Genomic DNA, 26,434 nt, shown 5'->3' on the forward strand with positions numbered 1-26,434 from the left:
ACACAGACACACACAGAGACAGAGACTGTGTGTGTGTGTGTGTGAGAGAGAGAGAGAGAGAGAGAGAGAGAGAGAGAGAGAGAGAGAGAGAGAGTCAGAGTTGACTGTCAGAGGAAAGAGCTTGGAGATTGTACCTGTGTGTTGGTGTATAATATGCAGTGTAGTATGTTAGGGTTCTTCCCCTTCCCATAACTAATTCAAAATTAACTGAAGAGAAGACTGGTCCTTTATCTTCATAAAAGGTTGTGACTCCTAAGAAGAGGGACCCAGATCCCCATCATCATTATGACATGAGGACATGGTAGCTTGCTCACTTTTTATTGAACCATTGAGGAACCATTGAGCCTCCACCAAAGAGTTGAAAGTGGGGTCTCCGAGGGTTATATATTTAAATATCCATGTCCACAGTGGTATCTTTCATGGTAGCAAAGGTGTGGAAGCCATTCAAGAGTCCACTAACAGACAGATGAGTGGATTGAAGAATGTCTGTTCAGCATGCCTTGGATCAGGCTCCTGTAACAAAATGCTACAGACCGGGTTTCTTACTAAAAGTAAATTCAGGTCTCAGTGTTCTGGAGGCTCAGATCCAGGATCAAGGTGCTAGTGTAGTCAGGTTCTGATGTGAGTTTTAATTCAGGTCATTGCCTGCTAATTTCCCATACCCCTGAGTAGCAGGAAGACGTCAAGAAGGCTCTCATCGTCTTACAAGGAAGATGGTCTCGTCATGGGTTATAATAACTGCCCACAGGTGCCCCTTCCTCACACCGTTCATTGTGAGGACTAACATTTTAACATCACAACATAGACACACAGCCACAACGTATGAAGGTCACCAAACTGAGCATGAACAGACGCTTGCTGAATCCATGAGCCTCAAGGCTCAAGGTCGTTGTGCTCAGTGAAGTCAGCCAGTCTCCAAAGGCATTTCATTCATGTGTGTGGTCCCTAGAACAGTCCCACTCATAAAGGAGGCTCCTGGCAGGAGTGGGGTGGGTGGGAGGAGGCTTGATGGGAGGGGGAGCTTCAGTTTTGCAGGATTAAACCTTCTGTGGAGAGAGCTGAAGGGATGCTTACATACACCACAGTGCGGAATGCTCCCTGGCATTGAGCTGGACACTTAATGTTCTGTGTATTTCGTTGTAATAAAAATTAATCCCTAAGATAATCTCAAGGTATAATATTTTAAAAGGAACTTGAATTTTTCTGCTGCAGAGGTGGGGCATATATACCCTATCTCTCTTTTGTGACATTTACTGAAAACCGTGACAATATTGGAATGTTGGGAACTGGAGAAAGTTAATTGTGTCCTAGAGAAAGTTTGTCTCCCAAGTGGCTTTTCTGTCTAACCCATCAGCTCTAAAGTGAAAGGGACACCTGGAAACAAAGAGTCAGAGCGTGGAGGAAAGGCCCTGAAAATTGGACAGGAGAGGTCATTTCTAGGCATAAATGCTATCTTCTAAACCTCTGGAAATGTCTAGTAGGTTCTTGGAGGCTTGGGAGGTGCTGGCTTGTCTTCTTGGAAAGAAAAGGCTCAAGAAACCACTGTGTCTGTCCCCAGTGCCACCAATCTGAGGACAGAGTGTCCTTTGTCTTTTTAATACTTTCTTTACAGTGGTTTAGTGAGACCTTTCTTTTCTGTGGGAAATGGATCCTTGCTGTTGTTGGCAGAGGTGAATGGAGCCCAGCCTTGTGACAGACTCGTGACTGGAAACGTCTGTCTGTCCGCATTCTTTTTTTATTAGTAGACTCACACCCTGCAAAGGAGGCTGGGTGTAACCTCAGAGGCTCAGGGAAGCTTTGCAGCCCCAGGGGGGTCCTCTGGAGAGAGGGCCCTTTGTTGTCTTCTGCAGAGCCTCCGGCCCTCAAGTCCTCCCTCCCCAGAGAAGGTTTTCTAGGAGCAGAAGGGACAGACTAAGCAGAGGGACACATTACAGAAGGGATCACCTGGGAAACTGGGTGGACGCGAGGCTGCTCGTAACATCTCCCCTTCCCCGCCATGCTTCCTTTCCGTGTCTATGAGGCAGTGACAACATTTAGCCCATTGGTGAAACTTAGCCTGCCTGGTTGGGCGGGCAGCTGCCATGTCTTGCCTGTTGCAGAGGGAGCCTGTGGCCATTGTCTCCATTCTCAGCATGCTGAGTTGCTGAATGCAGCCTTTGGGTACATTTAAGGACAGTTGGCTCAGAGGGCTGCTATCTGTTTCTATGCACCACTGGTGAAGGCTGTCACAGTCTCCACCCAGGCATTTCTGGAGAGCCCACACAAGACCCATCTCTGAGGACGGCAAGGGTTCAAAGTCCTGTTGATGTTTTCTAGTTTGCTATGACAAAACACTTACTGAAGGCAACTTTCGGAGGTTACAAGCCACTAGAGCAGTGGTTCTCAACCTGTGGGTCATGACCCGCGGGGGTTTCATAATCAGATATCCTTCATTTCGGATATTTACATTACACAAAATTATAGTTATGAAATAATTTTATGGTTGGAGGTCACCACAACATGAGGGTTGTAGCTTTAGGAAGGTTGAGAACCACTGCCTTAGAGGAAGTCAGGGCAGAACCACAAGTAAGGACAGACATAGGGACAATGGAGGGAAGTGCTTATTGGCTGGATCCCCCACTTGTTCAGCTGCCTTCAGTATATAGCTCAGGCCTACCCGCCTAAGGATGGTACCGCCCACAGAGGTTAAGCTCTGCTGCATCAATTAGGAAATGCCCCATAGGTATCCACAGGCCTTTATAATGGAAGCAGTTCTCCAGCTGGGGTTTCCTCTTCCTAGACATGTCAAGTTGACAGCCAAAATTAGCCATCACAGGCTCTCTAAGGCAGGAGTTGGGCTTGTGTGATTCGCCATCAATAGGAAATGAATCTTCTACTCCCACTCACGGGAGAGAGGTTTCATAGGTTCCAGTTACCCAGTGGATCTGGCTATCCTGCAGCAGAGAAGAGTTGTGACTTATTTTGTGTTTTACTTTAGTTTTTTTTATATTTTAAAAACTGATTTTAATTACACATGTAATTACACGTTTTAATTACACATTATCCAGCGTATTCATTTACGTCTACGCGCCAGTGGTATTTAGTGTATACACACTACTGTATAGCCACCAGCTCAGCTTTAGAGCAGTTTTATCCCTCAGAAAATAAATTCCATAGCCATTAGTAGTAACTCCTCTCTTTCCCAAGAAGAGCCAACCTGGTGTGTGTGCTGAGGACGGGGGCACGCAAGGGGTACAGTGGGTAGGCTGGGAGGGAGACATGATCACAGGAGGGCAGGTGGCAGTGAGGCTGTTAAGGATGGTGTGTCCTGCGACCCTATCCTACATACCCCCTTGTTGAAATAGGAGCGGCAAGGGGCTGCGTCCCCAGCACCCGGCCGCCCGCATGGCTAGCTTATGCCTGAAATAATTACACGGAAACTGTATTCTTTCAAACACTGCCTGGCCCGGCTAGTTCCAGCTTCTTATTGGCTAGCTCTTACATATTGTTCTAACCCATTTCTAATATTCTGTGTAGCCCACGAGGTGGCTTACCAGGGAGGATCTTAACCTGCATCTGTCTGGAGTGGGAGCATCATGGCGACTCTCTGACTCAGCTTCTTTCTCCCAGCATCCTGTTCTGTTTTCTCCGCCTACCTAAGGGTTGGCCTATCAAATGGGCCTAGGCAGTTTCTTTATTAGTAAGAAATCACTCCCACATCACCCGCTAACCACCTACCATCAGAGGAGTGGGTTCCATGTCCTTCCATTCTCTCATCCACCCCTCCCTCCCTCAGTCCATTCACTCACCAATCACTATGGAGCGCTTGCTGTGTCTGGAGCTCAGGAAGATGCCATTTGGTACTCAGTGGGGAGCAGAAGGGGGACAAGAGACCCTTTCATGAAGGTGCTGGAATTACAATACAACAGACTTAACACAAGTGTTGGCTGAGAGAGGGGACAGATCAAAGGAACTAGAATGGTAGGGAATTTGGGTGATGGGGTGGGGGTGGGGGCCCTGGCCAGGGTAGTGAAGTTAAGAGGAGGTGTTCTGAGTACAGTCTTCTTTGTTCTTTGGTAGATATTCTAGGAGGTTCAGCTGTAGTCCTCCATGGGCGAGTGCTCTCCCCTCCCCCCCGACACAGGTCACTTCCAGAGGTTCCAGGCACTGCCCCCCATTCCACTACTGTCTGCCACAGGACAGACCCTGTGTCCTGTGGGAAAACTGCTGAGTATATCAGTCACAGCTAGCCCAGGACTTCTTTCCTCCCCCAGCCTCTCAGCAGGGAAGAGGAGGTGTAGTGGACTTCCTGGTACAGTTTGGGCAGTGAGATCAATTCTGTAGACATTCCTCACACTATCGTTTAATGTCTTTGAGAAAACAAAGTGCAGCCAAGCACTTCTAGAGACCAGACACTCATGTGATCCTTACATGCCAAGGCTTGAAGAGGGACTGTAGACCTCAGAGATTACACCGCCAGTAGCAGGTGAAGCTGGGGTTCAAATCTAGGCCTTATAGCCTCCACATCAATGCTTTCTTTTAGAGAAGACTCGGAAGGTATGCATTGAGTTCAGAGCTGTAAAAGGAACTTGAATCTGTCAAACAGTGGATCCTTCAAAGCAAGCTCATTGATATAACATGTTCCTGGACATTGGCTGTGGGTTTGGGATAGACTCTTTCTCCACCCTAGAAATTTGTCTTTTGTGCTCCAAATAACCAGGATCAGTTGTTCCCAAAGTTTCCAGACTCCCATAGCTCACTGACCACCGGCAAAGGGGTGTGGAGGTCTTGGCTCCTCTGCAAGACTAGCAGCAGCTCCAGGACTAGGATGGGGCTTGGGTTCAGGCTTTGAGTGACTTCTTAGGTCTGAGAGCAAGTGCCTTATGCACCCTGAGTGCTGCTATTATTTCCAGCCTTTTCAGCCGGTCTTCCCCTGCTGATTCCAGATATTCCTCGGGAAAGTAGGGCCCAGATAAAGATGCTGCAGCTGAGCCCCCACCAACATGGCAGTTGGTAACAGCTAGGGATCTGCATGTCTCTCAACATGTGTCTTTCTAGTAGGGACCTGTTTCCATGACAGTGAAGTCCACGCGTGTGCAACACAGCTGGAATAAACTGTGTAACCTAGCTAGTCTCCTCTCAGCCAAGTTCAGCAACATCTGTTAAATGGCACTCTTTGAAAATGATCTTTTTTTCCTTCTTTGATAATAATAATAATATAATAATTTGGGGTTGTGGTAAAATGGCACATGGCAATTATTTTTGTTTTCTTTATCTAGGTTGTTTAGGTCTGTGTGATTCATTTTCAAATGAGAGCCTAGAAGAACCCGATTAAGGAAATCAGTGCCTACAATCCCCCCCCCAAATGAATGTGGGCAAACAGCCCCCAGTGGCAGAGTAGGAAGCCAAGGTGGGTATTGTGGGCTAGGCTGGCTGGCAGACTCCAGCAGATGGGCTAGTAATACAATTAGGAACCAATGTGTTAAATGAGCCATTATTTAAATTGTCTGCTGCTTTCCATGTCTATTAACCTGCTGGGAAAGAGACAGTGGTATCTGAGAGATCCTGGGCTCATCACTAATTGGATGAATCACCCAGTTTTTCCCTTTAATGCCACATTTTACCTTATTGCAGCAATTAGCAAATGGCTCTCTGTGGGGTTATTGCCCAATGCATCACTGAAGATTAGGAGGGGTGCAGGCGGGAAGATACATGCTGGCTTGCAGCAGGAGGCAGGCCTGTGGTTTATCACATGCTTCTCATAACTGTCCTTATTTTTTCCACTTGCGTCTCCTGATTAAGGGACATTTGTTCTCATCGGAGGCTACAACAAATACGCAGGCTGAGCGCTTCTTAGCAGCACACATTCATTTCTGATGTTCTGGAAGTTCAACCAAGGTCACGGTGTCTGGTTCTTGGTTGTAGAGGCCTTACCTTCCTGGAGACACTCTGAGTACTTTATAACAACACTAATCCCATTGTGAGGCACTCACCTGCCCAACTACTTACTCACCCACCCACTGATCTACTGAAGGCCCTGCTCCTTCAGTGATTAGGGCTAAGTTTCAATACATGAAATGGGGAAGGAGTCCAAAACCTTCAGACTCTAATGGAATGTAAGATAAAGTCTGTTTGAGTCAACCTCCTGCTTGCTTCTCTTGGCCCTCACATGGGCCTTGGGTCACACTTCAGTAGTAACAATGGGCCAGGCCCTAGGCAGTGCTCTTAACCACTGAGCCATCTCTCCAGCCCTGGGCCAGGCCCTAGGGAACGGAATTCTCACCATGACATGATAGGGGAAGGAATACCTGTGGCAGACAGACAGGATGGTGTTGGAATATTTCTGAAGCATCATGATTTTTGGTGCTATCTGCCAGCCACATGAGCAAAGGCTTCAAAGTATGCATGAATTTGGAGCTCTGAAGTGTTGGTGAGCTTTTCTGGTGTGTGTGTGTGTGTGTGTGCGTGTGCGTGTGTGTGTGTGTGTGTGTGTGTGTGTTGTGCAGAGAGGCCTGGGGCCTAGAGAGTAGCTTGGTCCCTGTTGGTGGGAACATGTGGCAGCTAGTCAGTCACATGACAGTGGAAGCAGAAAACTCAGGCCAGAAACTGGGCTATGCTATAAATTCTCAAGACCTCCATTGGCCTAGGTTACCCAGTGAGGGACTTATTTTCCCAAGATGGCGCCACCAGATGGAAACCAAGTTCTAGACACATGAGCCTATGGAGGACTTTTTAAATTCAAAAATGTACTACTTCTCCATCCTAGGCATAGGCTCTCACTGAACCTGGAGTGCCTTGATTCAGCTAGGCTGGCTGAGCAATCAGTTCACCACCTCCTGCCAGCCATGGGTGCACACGCTTCTGTGCTGTGTCCTGAGGTTCTCTCAGCCCGTGACCCAGGATGAGTACCACCTTCTCCAGGCTCTTCCATATTCCCAGACGCCTCGCTGAGGTCTTCACACAGGAATGATGGCTTGCTTGGGTTTTGTAGACATGGGTGACTTTTGTGAAATCCCCCACTTTATGGATATTTTTTCCAGTGTTTTTCAACACCCAGCACCTGATGAGAAATCCAAGGCCTCTCTTACTTCTCCTTATTACACAGTGGTTTTCCTTTTCTCCCTTGAGTACCTGAAAAATTCTTACCTTAGTTGCAAAGCTCCATAGCTCTATTGATGCGTCTTACTACAGACAGGCTTGATTCAATTTTCCTAATTCATGGGGCTTCAATTTCCACTGTCAGCCATAACAACCTCCCAGAAACTGCGTGGCATGAAACAGTATACACTCGTTCTTACAGTGCTGAAAGCCAGACAACCCAAGTCAGATGTAGGCAGAGCTCCCCAAAGAAGCTCCCCTGAAAAGGGTCCTTCCTGACTCTTTGGCCTCTGCTCAGTACTCCCAAACCTCGGGCTGTTAGGACAGTGTTTTCCAGATTTCCCATTCACTTTGTTGTGACAGCCACCTGACTTGCTTTAGACACCTGCGACTCCACCACATAGTCCATCTTCAAGGTGGGTGTTTGCGTCTGCTCACTGTCTGCAGAACTGGCTGCTGTGATCCATTCTTTGCCAGCTTAAGGATAGTAGAGGAGCAAAAGTCAAATACATGGTGCATGTGGAAGGGGCTTTGAAATAAAGCCTGCCCAGCTCCAAGGCTACTTGCTACAACCTAGGGGTCTTGATTGGGTTTTGCTGTCAGTTAAGAAATTAAAAGGAAGGGAAGATCTCAATAGGTAACAGTAGGGGAAATCTCAGACACAATAGACAGAATCAATTGGTAAAGAAAGGCTTTTATTAGGGGTGAGGAAACACAGAATGACTCTCCACAGAGAGAAGACTTGGGAGCCTAGAATATTTTTACTTGAGGGTTGGGGAATCTAAGGGTCTTTGAGAAGTCTTCTTCCCCTAATCCAGAGTTGTCAATTTGAACAAAGACAGGCAAAGACAGGGAGGCACAGAGGCTCACAACTTCGAGATAAACCTGTCCCAGTCTGGCCTTGAACTTGTCAGAGGGGCTTATTGGCAGAGGATCTCTACTGGTATGAGAAAAACTCCTCCAGATCATTAAGTCTTTGTTTCCCGTGAAAAGTATGAGGAAGAAGCCAGAAGTTTGTTGTTTTTATTACCTATTTGTAGCTTCTCTCTCTCTCTCTCTCTCTCTCTCTCTCTCTCTCTCTCTCTCTCTCTCTCTCTCTCTCACAACAGACGCTCATCAACTCTGACCCAGCTGATATATGTAACCAACAGACCCAAGAGCTTCTGGCTCCTGCTTAAAGCTGCTTGGATAGATGAGATAGAGAGCTGAAGGACTGAGAGAGGACTGAGAGTAAGCAACAAAGCCTCTGAGTACTTGGCATTGTCTCTTGAGGCAACCAGGAAATGTCAGACCTCTGAAAAAGGAGTGCCTGTCAGGCAAAGGACCAGATACCTAAAAACAGTAACCAGCTGCAAGCAGTGAGAAATACTGTCTTTTGATCATTAAAAGTTGTAGACAATAAAAGTCACAGATTCTTGAACAAGAATGGCTGTCTCTCATGGCCATTGTTAGGCCACAGCACAAATATCTCTGGGGTCTCACTGGCAACCATGCCCCTGACAGCAGGCAGGAAGCCTGTAAAATGCCAGTCTGTCCCCGAGTCCTGCTCTTTCTGTGTGCTGCCAGGCAGCCTGGCATTCTGTATTCACCCTGACTACTCCTGCAAGTCTAGGCTCAGGCAGGGCAGCAGTAAGAGCATTGTCTTCCACACAATGGCCCCAGTGACGGGGGCATTCTCAGTTGCCATTCCATCCCTTCTCCAGGGTCTGGAATTCCTCCTAGCCTCCGCAGGCTCCCATGAACACAGCTCTTTCATACCCATCCTTGCTTCTGCCCCTCTGCTCTCTATCCTCCTCTGCAGAAGCTGAGAATACAAGTATAGAGGAAACCAATTCAACCCAAAACTTGTGTGACACCAACCACTTCTGTGCTACCATGCTTTCCCAGCAAGTTTAGCACAGGTCAGTTCAGAGGTAGGGCCCACAAGTAAGTCACCCCCCAACACAGGGCTACTAGGCCAATCAGTTTATAACTAATGTAGACCTCTGTATGATTTTCTTGGGACTTAATGACTGTGGGAACTGGGCAAGACAGAAACCTCAGACAGCAGAGAGACTAGGCTTGGCTTGAGCATTTGAAACCCCAAAGTCCACTTCCTTTGACATACTTCTCCAACCAAGCTACACCTACTCCAACAGGGCCACACCTCTTAATCCCTGTCAGTTAGCATCACTCTCTGATGACCAAGCATTCAAATCTATGAACCTACAGGAGCCATTCCTATTCAAATTGCCACCAAGTATATGCGCACGTGCGCGCGCACACACACACACACACACACACACACACACGATATATATGGCATGATATACTGGCTTAGAAGTTAAGAGTGCTCACTGTTCATCCAGAGACCTAAATTCAATTCCTAGCACCATGTCAAGTAGCTCACAACAGCTCCAGGGGATCCACCACCATCTTCTGTTTTCGGTGGGTACCCACATGCATGCATGTACACACACACACACACACACACACACACACACACACATACTCACACACAGCTGTTTTTAATGTAGGACTAAGGAGATGCCATGCATAAAGTCCCATGCATGCATGAGGACCTAAGTTTGGATCCATCACACCCACGTAAAAATCTGGGCACAGTAGTGTACATTTATAACTGCAGCCCTTAGAAGGTGGGTAGTGGAAACAGGCAATCCCTGGAACTGATTGCTCAGACAGCCTAGCTGAATCAGGATACTTCAGGTTCAGTGAGAGACCCTGTCTCAACTGAGGAAGACACCAAACATCAACCTCTGACCTCCACACATGTTCATACATATATACATACACACACACGTGTTCATATATACTTGTACACATGATCACATATATTTACATGATGCTTGCATTGACTACACACAGACTTCTTGCCATTATTCCATAGACAATATACCTATTTTTATAGAAATTTCATTGTTCTAGTGTTTGAGGCCAGGTATCGTGACGCATGCCTTTTATCTCAGCATTCAGGAGGCAGAAGCAGGTGGATTTCTGTGAGTTTGAGACCAACCCGGCTTACATAGTGAGTTCCAGGCTAGTGAGGGCTACATAGTGAGACCCTGTTTCTAAATAAATAAATAAATAAGTATATGGGAGGGTGTGTGTAGGCCCCATACCAGTTCTACAGCATTTAATGTCAGAATGTGAACTTCTGTGGATTTTTGATATCTACAGAGGGTCCTGGAACCAAGTGCCTCAGATGCTAAGGACTGACAATAAATGGATTTTTATTTGATGGCCATTGTATATTTATGAGATACTCAGATACAATCCATATTGTAACTTCAGAATTTGGGGCTGATGAACATCAAGTTTTTGCTTAAAGAATTGAATTTCATCTATTTTGTACTCTTTTCTATCTGGAATTGATCCAAACCACTCTGTAGAGGTGAGAGAAGCCAGCAGCCCCAAACCATCCCTGCAGAGTTTGAGCTCAACAGCCTTTTATGCTTAGATTATTTCCATGGCCTGTGTGCTTATTTCTCTCAGTCCATATCACTCTCTACCAGCGGCAAAGCCAGTGTATTTGAGAATAAATTAACTGTGCATTCAGTGACTGTTCAAGTGCCTACTTTGTGCCTCCTTCTTTCCTGTGCACTAGAGACATAATGGGAGGAAATGTCAAAAGTCCTCATCGTTGAGAGGAAGCCCTGAGATGAAAGGCCAATGAAAATGTCAGGATGGAGGAGTCACGCATCTCCTGTGCCTAGAGAGAAGTTGGTTGGTTGAGGTCACATTTGGGGTCACGCTGGATGGGCTCTTAACACCAGTTCTGCCACTACCCTCATATATCTGAGGTCAGCCTCTTTACCTCCGTCTCCTCATCTGTGACGTGAGGACAATAATGGCACAGTTCTCAGAGGGAATGTGTTACTGCAGTGCACTGGACACGCTGTGGATACTATAGAACCTCTCTCCATAGCTATCAGGCTGGACGTGCCCAGTGGTGTCCCAGGAGCAGGAATGAGGGAAAGGAACAGGGTGGGGGTGCAGGGACAGGGATGGAAGCTCAAAGGGTGGTCAGGGCCACATCATTAAGAAGGTGTCATCAACACCTTGGGAGAAGCAGCGTGATGTCGTATGGGCACACAGACAACCTGGTTGTCATCAGGGCTGGTGTGGCAGAAAGTAAACTTGAAGACCACGATAGGGCTTTGGCTGAGACTCCGATATACTAAAAACTAATGGAAGAACAGAGAACCGACAGGCTCTAACTTAACAGGTCATCTGGCTGGGAGCAGAGGAAGAAGGGGGGAAAGCCCAGTTAGGAAAGGATAAGAGGTGGTGATGAAATGGACCACCATGGTCCCCATGGCAGTGTTACAAACTGAGCAGGTGCCAGGTAGAACCAGAAAGTGGATCCGACAGGACTTGGTGCTGGGTGGGGAGAAGAGAGGGAGAGGAAGGACACTGGAGGTTCACCCTGAGCAAATGATACAGGACGATGTTAACTGAGATGGCAAAGTCCTGTGAATCTGGCAGATTCCTTTTTGGCTGAGAATATTTATTTCCTGGGTGCTTACCACACAATGCCACAAACTATGTGGCTTAAAACACCAGTGGTGTGTTCTGGGTTCAAGAGACTAGAGTCTGAAATCAAGTTGTTGACAAGAGGCTAAGGGTGGCTCTGACCTGCCTCTTCTAGCTCCTGGCCTGCCTTGTCTCTGCTGTCACGTGGCATCGCTGTGCCCCTGTCTGTATGAATTTTCCTCTCACACAGAACAGCAGTCAGGCTGCATTAGGGCCTACCTAATGATTTTGTTTTAACTTGATCACCTCTGACCTCTCACAGGGACAGGGGTTTAGACTCACACAATTTGTTGACAGAATTCAGGTAGATGTACTGGACAGGTAAACTCCAAGCCTGGGCAGGCAAGATTGGGGGTCATCAGCACACTGCAAGCAGGTGAAAACTCCACAGGGCTCCTGAGGGCCTGAGAGGTAGCAGACCTGGAAGAAAGCCAGATAGTGAGGCAGAGAGAGGGTCAGTAGGAGGAAAACCCAGAAAGGGTGGTATTCTGGGGTCCAGGAGAAGGAAGGGATTCTGAGTCAAGTGAAGGAAAGTCCTGCGCCTGGCCAAGCTGAGGTTGCTGGCAGGAATAAAATTGTTGAGGAGTGATCTTGGATTAAAAACTCGTCTGCCTAAACTAATAGCATTGTCTGCAGTTTGTTTAATTCCAGTGTTAAAACCTTTAAGACTTTAACTGCTTTTTCTGAGCTTGTTTCTAAAGTCTGTGTTTATTCATTAAACAGTTGGTCCGTGTTTGACTGAGGGTAGATGCTAGGTATGAAAGGGTAAATAACATACTCCATCCCCTAGGGACCCGTGTTTACTGGACAGATGGGTCAAACAGTTAACACACAGGGCAACATCTCAGTGTCATTAGCCACCAGGTAGCTGCAAATTAGGTAGCATCCCACATCCACTAGATAGCAGGACCACTAACTTTGTGGGTGGGGGGGGCATGGAGCAAATGAGCCCAGGGGACCACAGTGCATTGCTGCATGGGTGCAACTCCTGCGTCTAGGCTTGGGAACTGTTCCCGTGACTTTTTATTTAATGTCTGACCCAGCAGGTTTTATTCCCAAGAGAAACAGAAACACATCCACAGAAAGGAATGTCCAGGCAGCTTTATCTAATTGCCTAAGGCTAGAGGTACCCCCAACTGCCCATCAGGAGAAGCAGAGACAAGTGATGGACTATGGCCCGTGGTAGAAAGAAAGAGCAGATACTCCACAGAGTGTACGAATCTCAGAAGCAACTGAGCCAAAATAGAAGAAAACCACACGGTTAGAGAATGTTGACGAAACCAGCCTGTTCCAATAGAAGACAGAGAGTAGCATCTCCCGGGGAAGAAGGCAAAGAGCGCAAATGGGACATTTAGGGATAATCGAGGTTTTAGGAATGTCATAGTTGGTGTAGATCCTGCCCAAGCTCACCGTCAGACTTCTGACAGCTAACTTCCACCCCGCCGTCTTCCTCCTCCTGCCTCTGGTCCTGGGATTGCAGACATCCGCCATCACCTGTTTGCTGGAGCCAACGCTCAGTGGTTAACAGCACAGGCTCCTCTTGTGGAGAACCCAGATTCCGTTCCCAGCACCCACGCTGCCGTTCCCAACCATCTGTAACTCCAGTTCCAGGGGCTCTGACTCCGTCTTCTGAACTCCATAAGCACTAGGCACAGGTGTGGTGCATTTACATACATACTGACATGTATGTAAACACCCATGAAATGAAAATAAAATTCTTAGTAAGGGGATAGTGTGAAAAGTGTCTTCGGGGACTCAACAGGGAGACGAAGGAAAAACTTAACAGTGAAGAAGGTTCCTGGGGAACAGAGACCATGGTGGTTCTGATACGCCAAGAAATAGTTAGGAAGCAGGAATTTCCCAGCCAGGGATGGACCTGAGCAAAATCCTGTGAGTGACTGAGGAACTGACCATGTTAGTGAGTATTAGTGACTCAAAATCCCTCCACCCCTTGTGTAACAGACCTGCTTGGAAGGCTCCTGAGTATCCGAGGCAAATCCCACATGGCTGTTATTTCCATATAATTTTATATCTCATTTTTAAACAACATTTCACCCTAAATCAGTGGGGAGATTGGTTTTTGCCAATCAATAAATTGTTGTACTTGACGCTTCTTCAAATAACTTGAAACTTTCCATTTCTTTTTTTTTTTTCCTTAAAAAACAAAAGCTGCAGATTCTTGTGGACACGGGAAGCAGTAACTTCGCCGTGGCGGGCGCCCCACATTCCTATATAGACTCCTACTTTGATTCAGAGAGGTGAGTAGTTTGGCCACGGCTTCAGTGGCTGGCCTTGGGATGGGGGGTCCTGGGTCGATATCTTTGAGAATGTATTAGAACAAGACAGCCAGACCATATATCTCATTTCAAGGGAGCTGTGTGCATAGTTGCACGTATGTGTATCTGTATGTGTGTGTGTGTGTGTGCGCACGTGCACATGTGTGTAAATGAATGCGCACATATGCGCACTTCTCCTTCTGGGGAATATATATATCGGGTATCCCTGAGAGCCTTGGGGAAATTTGCCTCGTGGAATTTCATTTGTGACGCGTGCCTTGGTTACACCGAGCGCTGCATTTCACAGCTGGGGGAAAGTGGTTGCAGAGTGAGCCCACCTGTGTGTGCCCCACCCCCTGCTTATCACGCTCCACTCAGGTGCCAGGAATGTCAAGGTCTCCTGTTTGCACAGCTGAAGAGAGGCCGGTGACGGCCTGTGCCGGTTGGCACTTCACAGCACATCAGTACAATAGTGCTGGTCCCTCCCTCCAGGAACATAGACCTTCTGTATGATTCCACATAGCGATCAAATATCACATCGATAGTCCAGGCACAGCACCTGGCCAGTGATTATTTTGGACCCGAGGAGATTAAGACATGCCCAAAAGTTATTGTTATACTGTGAGCCTGTGTGGGTGGGGTTGGGTTATGTTTGTGCCAGTAGGTTGGGTTCTGGTTATTTTTCTGTGGTTCATCCAGGCCTCTGTCTCTATACAGCCCCCAAACCCGCTCATCACACCTGCTGGACTGCTGTCCTGGAGAAGGACAGACCTCTCATGTTTAACCCTGTAACCTAGGAGATGCAGGAGCTAGGAGTCTTCCTCAATTCCAGCTTCCAAACCTTAGCCCAGTACTAGCACCTTGTAACATGCCTTGAAATGTTCCTACATGAGATCAAAGACCTTGTAACACCACATGCATAATTCTTAGGAGTCTGAGATGGTGTAGACATTCCATATCTGATCCAACACCCATTTCCCTTGCATACCAGGAAGTCCCAACTCACAAACCTGAAGCAGGTGTGTAGCCCACCCTCCCAGCAGTGTGGAGATTCTGTCCTTATCACACATCTGTTGACATAACATTGACGAGGCGGAAGCTGTAAGGCTGGAGCTGGCCAGGGTGATGTGGACCGACGGGTGTGTATGGTACATTGTAAGGACAATATCCAGCCAGGAAGCAGCTATCTGGCAGCTCCTTGGCCGCTTCATTCTCAGCTCCATCAGGGTCAGAGGCGTCTTTTGACAAGAGAGACGATGCAGTTGTTGAAATGTGCCCGGGTTAAGTCACTGTTGCTGATGCTGTGAGCTCCATCACTCAGTGTTCGTTAGTCAACTGTAGACAGCAGGTAGCTTTCTCACGGACCTCCTGCTGTGTTGTCCTTAGTCTGAACCGTGATGCCCACTCGGGCTCCAACAGGTCTCAAATCCTTATCTTTTTCCTCACTTTGTGTTCCTCCTTCAGGTGAACTTTGTGCTTCTAGCCAGATGTATGAGAGGTGGGCAGAAATTCCTCTTCATCCTGTACAGTAAGCTGGGCTTCTCAGGCCTCCCTTCATCTGAGTCAGTGGGAACTCCTGGGCTTTCCACTGTTGCTGTGACCCTTCGGCCTTCCTTCCTGCTAAGCCAGCAAAGGAACATAGACACCCCCTCAGCTCTGATCTATTTCCCTCTGCTTTTAAGTAAATAAAAGAAAAACAGCAGAACACACCCAGGTCTAAGAAGAGCAAGACTTCTCTCTCTGCTCTCTTTGCCGTTTCTGCCTTCTCCTTGGTGAGGACTGAGATCGGAGGGAACTTGTTTGTGGACTTAGAGTCCGTGGAGACATAACTATTATACAGAATATTTGCTCTCCGTGTAAATTATCTTTTGTCTAGTACGTTTGCTGATGTTGGCCATGGTGAGGTTTTTCCACCGCTGTATCTGATGGAAGCCAGAGAACAGCCTCTTTTCCTTCTGGATCTCTGACAAAGGTGCCTTTATGGAGATGTGGCCCCCTTGCCCTTCTATGTTTGAGTATCAACTTGGCCCTCTGATTTCTTCGTTATAATAAGGCTCCTGGTCGGGCATGGCAGCCTCTGATCCAAGCCCCCAGCCTTCAGACGTTCAGGTTTTGTGCTTCCTGAAACGTTATGCAATAATTGGAGATTTGGCTCGGGGTTCTTTGAGAAGATCTCTTTGATTTGTGGAAGGTGATAGACACTGTGAGTCATCTGTGTGCCTTGTCCCCATCATGAGTCCTCTTTGCAGTTGCTGGATGCCCTAGTGGATAACTGTGCAGCAAGAGAGAAAGGGCTACAGTTTTTCAAGTGTATTTTATTCTCACCCAATAAAATGGCCTCCAACAAACTGGCTCGGTAAAAGATCCAATATGTACCTCCCTTAACCTTCTGCCAGTTAGGAGCCCAAGCACGCTTGTCTGTTAATGTTGCCTTACTCCTATACTCCACCTGGGGTGAAACTAACAGAAACATTGAAGCAATGAACTGATACATTTTATGCAAGGATGCCTATAAGTGGATTAAAAATCCAAGGGAACACCTGGGATGTCTTTGAGGATATCAAAGGGACACACGGTTGTCTTTCCATGCAGTAGGGGGCAATTCTTTCTCTTGGTTGCTCAGATAATTTTTCAAGACTGCCTGTGTTTGTCCTGCCTATCAGGAGCTGGCTCCTTTGGAGTCTGAGAGCTTGAACCATTCAGCTCTGGTGACTTCTGAAATCATAGACAAGTCACAAGGTCCAAATCACCAAGCCCACTGGTGCCAAACTTTGCCATAAGCACGGAAGTCTTGTGAAGAAGCCTCAGCATTCCCTGGGTGGGTGGCTCAGGAGAACTAGAGCTGACCCAAGGGCTCACCTTTGAAGTCAGCAGCTCTGCCTCTTCCATGTTCTTTAGAAACAATGGTGACTTTTCTCTTGAAACAAGATGACCTAAAGTTCCGTTCTTGGCTTTGACTGATCCCTCCTTAAGTCCTGCTTTCCCTGAACTCTTCTGAACAGAGGCAGAATGCCTTCCAAATCTCGTTCAAAGTGTTTTTATTGCTGTACGCAGACTCATTCCTGGCCACCCACATCCCTGACTATTTGCCATGCCTGAGCATCTGGCATGGAAGCCTTGCAAGTGAGAGCCCATCCAGGGTTTTCTCCTAACGTAATTGACGTGGAAAGCAAGCCAGAGCAGAAACCCAGTGTCAGAAAAGTAAGGTTTAGCAAACGGAGATGCGGAGCTCACTTTAAAGTGTGGAGAGGACATGCTAGTAACCTCAGGGCTGCTCATGGTGCTACCCAGGCTTCACCTTACTTAGTCTCTCAGATTCAGCAAAGGAGTCCCAAAGAGGGTGCGCTTACAATTAGAGGTTTCCTATGTTCTCTCAGAAAATGTTTTCTACAGGGGCAGCAACCGATTGATCATGTGGAGCTGTTTGAATTAATCACTGCTAAATGAAAGGAAATAAAAGTTCAGCCTTCTGGCACCATCCCATTCCAGTAGCTGTGTGTGGCTTTCATAATGCAGGAGAGAGACATGGATCAGCTCCATCATCAGAGCTGGTTTTGCGCTGGTCCAGATCACAGCGCTGGACCATTTAGAAGCCTGTTGCCCCAGGCAACACCTTCTACCTCTCCCTCCACAGTCGTTATCGGTCCACATCAGGAACGGTTGCCCCCTTTTCCAAAGGCAGTCAGACTGTAAGTTTAGAGTGTTTGGTGGTATCATCTTAAAGGTGTATTTTCTGGAACAACCTTGAGTTTTCTCATGGTAGCTCACAGATTGGAGAACGCTAGGAAGCCCTTTGATAATTACACCAATCATAGCTGTTTTGTTGCAGACTGGTTGGGAGCCGGGACTTCATTCTAATTTTGTCACACACTAACCTTTCTAGTCTGCATAGGTGGTCTCAGGAGATACAGTTCTGTTTATCCTGGAATATCAGGGAACTGAAGCACACAACTCAGTAGCTTGTCCCAGCTAGTGAGCATGGGAGCTTGGATGTGAACCGTGGTACTGTGATTCCCACTGCCTTTTTGTTCTCTGCAAGTGTGATGGCATCGTCCAGAACCATCCATGTACGGCAGCAGCAGGAATCCCAAAGACATGCTGTGTAGATATCACGCCAGCTCAGCTTCTTATTCTAGGGAATGTGCTAGATCCTAGAGGAGATGAAAATAAAACACCGCTCAAAGCCCAGCTTGGGGAAGTGATGTGGGAAGACAGCTGATCTTCCAGTTAGCTCAAAGGGTCCACGGTTGTAGACAGTGGACCAAATCTGACAGCTGCTGGTTGTATAAATAAAGTTTTATTGGGGCACAGCCACACACATTTGCTTCTGTACAGTCTATGGCCATTCCCTTGATACAGCACCACAGTTCAGTACCTGCTGCCTAGATTATAAGATGAGCAAATCCAGGAATATCCTTTTGTACACCCTTCATAGAAAAGGTGCCCCGACTCCCGTGCTAAGTCATTCTGCCAGCATTTCTGAACTTGACCTCCTTGCTCAGCATTTGTATTTCTTGCTGCCTTTCACTATAGACATTTTTGTTTCCTCCTGTGTGCTGGCAACACCTGAGCTTGCATCAACACCGATCTTACCATTTGATCCATGCTCATAAACTCAAGTCCCAAAGGCCTTACCGTGAATATCGCAGGGGCAAGTACTAGGGTCTGCCCCTGCTGACAACCACCTTTCTGTCCGTCTCTGCCCATTCTCAGGAAGTTTTTTTTTTTTTGTTTTTTTTGTTTTTTTTGTTTTTTCGATACAGGGTTTCTCTGTGGTTTTGGAGCCTGTCCTGTCCTGGAACTAGCTCTTGTAGACCAGGCTGGTTTCGAACTCACAGAGATCCGCCTGCCTCTGCCTCCCGAGTGCTGGGATTAAAGGCGTGCACCACCACCGCCCGGCTTCTCAGGAAGTTTGAATTAGTTTTCTTGTTGCCCTGACAAACTGCCTGACAGTATTAGAAAGAAAGACTTCAGCCACAACTGGCTAGCCTGGGTGTACACATTCTCACAAGCCGCAGCTCTCCTCAGCACCATGTGTTTCTAGCCTTCTGTTAGTCAGTTTATCATGGCGGTGGAGCCATGCATGCTGCTGGCTGATTTACACCAGGCTGGATGGCTTCCCTTCAGGGAAGGAGGTGGTCAGTACGAGGCTCCCAACAGTGTTGAAGTTAACAACGGTGGACAGAAAGCAAATAAACTAGAACTGGAAGAAACAAGCACCTCGTGATGATGGACTTGAAGATGGGAGTGGAGACGGTGTAGGTGAAGACGGCTGTGCGGTGGCTCAAAGGCTGGGTTAACAGCGTCAGCTTGGACTTCTGTTGCCATCTCTTTTACTTCACTAATCCCAGAGCAGCCTCCCCACATAGCTAATTAGACCTGGAAAGCCATGCCAGCTGCTAAAAGTCCCTGACTTTAGACAAGTAATTTAAATAACAGTGCAATTTCAAAAAAATGTATAACCTTTTGATGAACATGTACAGATGTCTTCTTTAAGTTTCTCATGCATATGAATATTTTAAGCACAAATGAACTACTAAGATAAGAAAGTGATTTTTTTAAAAGATCCTCACAGAACCTAGCATAACAATGCTGGTCTTTCAGTTTTACTCACTTCAGTTATGTATAGTGCACCAAGCAGAACCTCTGTGTGCCATTTCTTTACACAGCTGCTACACCTTTAAATGTCCATAGCTAGGTGGCCAGTCCTTTGGTCTGAATAAAAATATCTATTTTCTGTGAATTATCCTGAAACTCTTAAACATAAATGACCTCATAAAGAAGTTTATTTATCCAAAATGTGCTAGTAGCATCTTGCTCACCAGCAAAGCAATAAACTTCTCAAAAATATTAATGTTGACATTTGAATAAATGATGGAAACATTCTATCTTAAGGACACATATTCCATCGGTTGGAAATAATGCCTTAAAAGAGAAGGGGGGGGGCATCGCTTCATTGGAATTAACTGATATAAAATATTTGCTATTGCAATAGTTCTAGAAAATATGCTGAAAATTACTTCCTGACATTTTTAAAATTAAATAGTCAATTATGATTTTTAGAAAAGAAGGAAGATTTATTTTGTTTCACAGTGTGAGGATACAGTCTGCTTTCCTGTCTTTGATTTGTTATGATAAAATCTGTGCACAAAAGCAACTTAAGGGAGGAAAGCAGGGTTTGTTTTAGCTCAGTCATGGAAGGGAAGACCAGGCAGCAGGCGTGTGAAATAGCTGCTCACATCCTTTCCATAGTAAAGAAGAGAACAATACCTGTCTGTCTCACCTTCCCAATTTGTCCACTCAGATATCCCCCTATTCAAGGACTGGTCCCACCCATAACAGGCGGGTCTTCCCACCTCAGTTAGCTTAATCAGAGTAATCAATCCACCTACAGGCATGTAGAGAGGCCCGTCTCCCAAGTGTGATTCTAGATCTGTCAAGTTGGCACTCACAGTCACACTGGCCATTGCGGTGGGGAAGCCGTGGCAGCGGGAACACGAGGCAGCTGGTCACATTGCAACGGTAGGCAGGAGGCATAGAGAGGCGAATGCTGCCGTTCATGTCTCTCCGTTAACCCTTGGGACCCCAGCCCATGGGATGGTGCCACCCACATTGGAGTAGGTTGTCCAGCCTCTTTAGAAAACCCTCACAGGTGGAGGTGTGTCTCCTAGGTGATTCCCCGCCTGGCCCTATCGATAGTGGAGATTAACTGTCACGCTTGTGCACACAGTGTTCACTTCATGTATCTCTTCTTGATTATAAAAGGTATTTGTGCAGAAAGCAGAGACGTATTAACTTGAGGTTCTGTTGCAGACTTAATGTTGAAACTCAGTGGAATAAGATTGTGAGCAAACAGGAGTCTTGGGAAATCCTCAGTGATTTGGCACACCACTAGGAATTTGGTGATTTTCTTCAGGGAACCTGGTTTGAATGCTCACTGTCTTCCTTGAGTCTCTTCTCATACTCCACAGAAACTGCAGACTAATACATTGTAAGAGTAACCTTTCATGGTTAGAGACTGCAGAGCCTGGCACAGGGTGCCCTCTCCCAGATAGCCTTTCAGTCCTTGGTCTCCACTGCAGTCTCCAACAGGTGGCCACCTCAAGTTGCTTGCTCCACGGCCACTCGGCTTATTCCCCAGCTATTCAGATTCACTCATCGTGACCTGATATTTTATGTCCTTAGATGCTGTCTCTCCTCACAGAGAACCTGGAGAGGGAGCACTCCCATCCACCCCTCCACTGCCTGACTGTGCTTCTGTGACTCACTACCTCAGGGCTGCACACATCCAAGGCTCTAGGTCACACCACAGTGTGCTCTGCCCCACAGCACACCATCAGTTTTGTCTACTGTATTATGATAGCAGTATCAACTCTGAGGCATCAGTTCAGGTCTGTGACATTAGGGGACTCACAAAAGCCTGGGTTTGGGAGAGGCCTGTTTTTTGTCCCTTCACATGGGATAGTTGAATCTCAATCTCACACCGAGACAAAGCTAGTGGAACCTCCTGCCCTTCCTGTGTTGCAGAGTTCAAGCCCAGTGACCCTGCAAAGCCAGATAGCCCAGGGTGTGCCCAGATCTGGGGGTCCTTCAGAAAATGAAGTGGCTAGATTAATCCCTTGACTCAGGGGTGCGTGCCGACCTCATGGCGTCCCTTCCATGTGGTATGGCAACAGTTCCCAAATTGCCCATGCTTGTGCCTGTGGAGAATGGTGCCTTGGTCAGCGTGGACACTGCTTTCTCCTGCGCATCACTTCCTATAGACTGTAAAGGAGCACTGTGAACCATGATGACCAGCTGGGCCACAGCTGTGGCTCAATGAGCATCGGCCTAGAGACAGAATGCCGCAAACTTTTCTTTTCTTCTGCAGATCCAGCACATACCACCCCAAGGGCTTTGATGTCACTGTGAAGTACACACAGGGAAGCTGGACTGGCTTCGTGGGTGAGGACCTTGTCACCATCCCAAAAGGCTTCAACAGCTCTTTCCTGGTCAACATTGCCACTATTTTTGAGTCTGAGAATTTCTTTTTGCCTGGGATTAAATGGAATGGAATTCTTGGACTCGCTTACGCTGCCTTGGCCAAGGTAAGGCAGATCTATCTGTTCAAGTTAATTAGATGAGTCAATGGGATTATAACAGTTTGTTATTAAAGGGGCTGGAGCAGGGCTCCTGGGCTGTCCTGAGCTAAAAATCAGAAAGCTAATGAGACGCGTGTTCACACAATGAAGTTTCCAGGCATGTCTGCAACTTGGGGTAACTTTCTTTAAAACATAATGCTAGTTTTCTGTTTCTTTTGTTTTGGTGTGTGTGTGTGCACGCGCATGTGTGTGTACACATGTGTATATGTGTTGTGGGGTAAACATCAAGCAAATGAATAGAAGCCAGAAGTTGGTATCAGGTGTCTTCATCAGTTACTCTTTGCCTTATTTTTTTTTAAGACTGTCTCTCAGTGAACCTGAAACTTGCCAATTCAGTGAGGCTGACCAGTCAGCACACCGCAGAGAACCCCTTTCTCCTCCCCAGAGCTGGCGTTATAGGCTTGTTCTGCTATATCTGACTTTTTACATGAGTTCTGGGGAATCAACCTTAGATCTTCATGATCCTGCTTATATAGCAAGCCCTTTACCAGTTGAGCCATAGTTCCAGCTCCGTTTCGTTGTTTTGTTACTGTTTTTGTTTACTTAATTTCTGTTGGGTTTTTTTTTTTTTTATAAAATTTATCAGAATGTGAGTCTTATAGATTGTGGAGTTTGCTTACAAATGTTGAGGGTGACATTAAAGGGAAACATACATGTAATTTAGGATTGTATGAAGACAAGGCCTATAAGTTGACACTCAATCATCACAGTGGTAGAGGTGCTCTCTCAGGGCTGAGGGCAGTGCTGTCCTGTCACCCCTGGGGACCCCTGGGGAGACACCAGCAACTGGTATGTGATCAAGTGCCCTGTGGAAAGCCAGCCCCTGTAGGAATGACCAGGGAGAAACACCGGAATGCTATGCTTACAAAATCAGAGCCTTCCCAAGACAGGATTGGGTCATATCCCATGTCTGTGCTTGGATCAATCCAAAGAAACGATGCTTTGCTAGAAGGGGGTAGGCAGGGGAGGATCTACCTGGGGCATTTGCCAGAGGCAGGCGGATTCCCAAAAGGGATGTATCTGGGAGACAGGCAGGTATTATGCCCATGAGAAAAGCAGAAGAGGTCACCTGTCCTGGCCCTGCTGCTGGGCACCACTCCCTGGCTCAGTGGCTTAGGCCTAAACGTTGAACCCTAGCTTAGTGCAGGGAAATGCGTAGCCACGTGGGCAGTCTGGCCCAGGACAATGCAGAAGAGATTGTTCACCCACCCTGTGGAACGTGTGCTCAGTTCCAGCCTTTCAACAACGGTGTGTGGGGGCAGCAAATGGGGAATCACAAGCCCTTGGAGTCTCCTGTAGAAGCGGGTTACCGAGTGCTTGTCAGATGCCAGGCGGAGGACATCACAAGACAGCCATTCATGCACCTCATGTTTCCATGAGGCAGACCCTGTGAGGCTCTTGCATTCCTTTTACACATGTGGTCGCTTCAATGAGGAGCTTTAGCATTGACTGAAGCATGAGCCCCAGGCCGCTCTCACTCTGTTGTAGAGCTAGGACTGGCTCAAGAGCCCCTTTGTTCTTGGCATCATGGACAGACTTCATAGATGTGAAGACTGGCCTGGAAGCTGGGTTCCTACGTCCCCTCTGCTGACAGCGTGACCCTGACCTTGGGTAAATCATATCTTTGGGTGGAAATGAAGGAGAAGATGATTTTAATGCTAATATTTCTGAAGAACAAGCCTCAATTAAGTGGAATTAATAATGTGTAAAGCCTTCATGAGAACAGAATACTTTGGGGTTTCTGGGGAGGCTCCAGACTCTCCCCCATGACCTTTTTATCTTTTCATCCATGAAATCCCAAGATTTCTGATGGTTAGTTTCAGACGAACCATTGGAGGATCTGGTCACAGTCTCTGTAGGGTGTGGGGTGCATCTAGAAGGACCAGCTGGGTAGCCTAGATCAGGTGTCTTACCCCTGAGACAGTGGGGCTGGCTGAGACTGGGTTGTGGTCCTCGTGTGGGTGCCCTGGTGGGTAAGGCAGATTCCAGCCCCCATTGTACACCCCTTAGATCTGGATCCTTCAGGCTTGGTTCTAAACAACTATGGATTTTTCAGTCCTTGAGGGATTCTGAGGCCCAAGGCTTAAGGACAAAATGACTCATAAAATAGCACCATGAACTATGCATGTGTTGGGTTGTAATGAGTCTTTCTCTTTTCCACCAACCAGCTCCCAAATCATGACACAGAGACTTATTAATTTTGAAAGCCTGGCCTTAGCTTAGGCTTGTTTCTAACTAGCTCGTATAACTTTAATTTACCCTGTTTCAATTAATCTACATGCTGCTACAGGACTTGTGACTTTTACCTTTCTTCTTCCATTTCCTGCTTCCTCTACATCCAGCCGAAGACTTCCCCTTTCTTCTTTCCAGAGCTCTCTTTGTCCAGAAGTCTCACCTATACCTTCTGCCTAGCTATTGGCTATTTAACTTTTTATTAAACCAATCACAATGACATATCTTTATACAATGTAGTCAAATACTTGTAATATCAGGCTCTTTCCATGCAGAGAGACCTGGGCCTCTTAACCCCCAGAACAAGTCTGACAGGCAACTATGGTTACAGTTGTTAGATAAAGGGAACAAAGAACTAGTCAAACTAGTCAGGACCAGTTCAAGAATTGGCCAGACGTGAAGCAAACACTCATTCTCTGCTGCTGCCTCTTAGGAAAGGGAACCAAGATGTGCCCCGCCAGACCCCAGCCACCCCTTGGTGAACTCTGGCTCTCAGTCCGTCCAGACACACAGCCTTTCTGCAGAAATCACATGGGAGATGGTGCTAAATCCAGAGTAGGATTACAGGAACAGAGACAGAAGGAGGAGGTAGCCAGAGAGTGGACTGAGGAGGTGGGAGGCTCCTCATTCGTGCTGGAGCTTAGAATTCTCATGACTAGAAAGCAGCTATTCCTTCAGAGTGACCAGAAGCAGGGTTTCTCTACCACAGCTGAGCATTGCATTTGTCTGGAGAAACTGGCAACCCAAGCAAGGCATGGTGCTGCATGCCGGTGACCCCTGCTGTTCTCAAGATCAAATCAAGAGGATTGCTGAGTTGAAGAGCAACCTAGGCCACATAGTGAAATTCTGTCTCAGGTGAAAGCAAACAGTAAAATTCTGGCAACTCATGGTAGCCAGCCCTGGTACCTCTCTGTTGCCAAAGTCTAACCTAACTTCCTTCATGGTACCTGCTAGTCTATCCTAACCCAAAGCTGTTTACAGAATGCCTCCCTCACCTTGGACACTCTTGTGAAATGTCCTTCAAACACGTAGCTCCTTGCAAGAGAGGCACTGGGCAAAGGAAGTCTGTAATCCTGCAATGACAAGTGTCCTGACTGTTGAAGCCCGTGATGGCTGGAATACCAGGGACTGGGATGTGAGTCCCTGGTCCTTGTAGGTCAATGGTTATTTGTATGTTGGATGCCTTTGGGGATAGGTGGGACTCTTAGAATAACTGTGTTCTCCTGCCCCAAGTATCTAAGCCCAAATCAGTAACCCACTACCACAGGTTCACACACCTTCTGTCTTGATACGGTGATAAACAGCTTGGTAGCATCCCAATAGCTTCCGGACATATAATACTTTAGTGGTATAACCTCAAATGCCAGATAGAAGGAAGCAATGTGGGAGACTTAAGAGTGATCACACCCTGTTTCAAGCATGTGTGTTGATTACCAAGAAGATTCTTTTTTAACATAAATCTTTATTGATGCTTTGGAAATTTCATATCATGTATACCAATCCCACTCACCTCCCAGTCCCTCCCTATCTGCCCCTCATCCCTGCAGTATGCCCCCCATATTAATTTTTAAAAAAACCAATTCACTCCTCCACCTTTCCAACACCTCTTCATTCATCCTAGTGGTACCATAAGCTGTTGTGCACCACGCAGTGTACCCTTTTTGTCCTAACATCCAGACATACAGAATGTTCATCACAATGAGATGTTGGTTTGGTTCAAGGTCTCTGGCACACCATCATTACTTGTCCCTCATCAAAACTCCTCTCAGATGTCCTTTTTTAAAAATTGTTTTTATTGAGCTGTATATTTTTCTCCACCCCCTCCCTTCGTCTCCCCTCCCCTTCTACCTGCTCCTAACCATGAAGACTCTTAAGTAGGAAGTCCAAGAATATCAAAGGAGAGAGATGTTGACTACACTCAGTGGTCACAAAGCAGTAACTGTCTCCCCCACCTTTCTACAGCCATCAAGTTCTCTGGAGACCTTCTTTGATTCCCTGGTGGCCCAAGCAAAGATTCCGGACATTTTCTCCATGCAGATGTGCGGGGCTGGATTGCCAGTAGCTGGATCTGGTACCAACGGAGGTAGTCTTGTGGGTATCTTTCAGTCTTAAGGGGATGAAAAAAAATCACAAATTGATGGGGTTTCTGTTTTATTAAAAACAAACCAGAACAAT

At 46.9% G+C, this 26,434-nt stretch overlaps 1 protein-coding gene across 1 annotated transcript in view; it reads left to right on the plus strand.

The window, feature by feature from the left end:
• The window catches only part of Bace2 (beta-secretase 2), an 81,586-nt gene that overhangs the window by 29,068 nt on the left and 26,084 nt on the right, over positions 1-26,434 (plus strand). The window contains exons 2-4 of the mRNA XM_050162039.1: positions 13,780-13,868; positions 21,757-21,973; positions 26,222-26,350. Coding sequence (XP_050017996.1) covers positions 13,780-13,868; positions 21,757-21,973; positions 26,222-26,350 — 435 coding nt within the window. The remainder of the gene's footprint in view (positions 1-13,779; positions 13,869-21,756; positions 21,974-26,221; positions 26,351-26,434) is intronic.

Source organism: Alexandromys fortis, unplaced genomic scaffold (genome assembly GCF_014885135.2).
Source record: "Alexandromys fortis isolate MF-2015 unplaced genomic scaffold, M_Fortis_MF-2015_v1.1 scaffold_128, whole genome shotgun sequence".
NCBI lineage: Eukaryota > Metazoa > Chordata > Mammalia > Rodentia > Cricetidae > Alexandromys > Alexandromys fortis.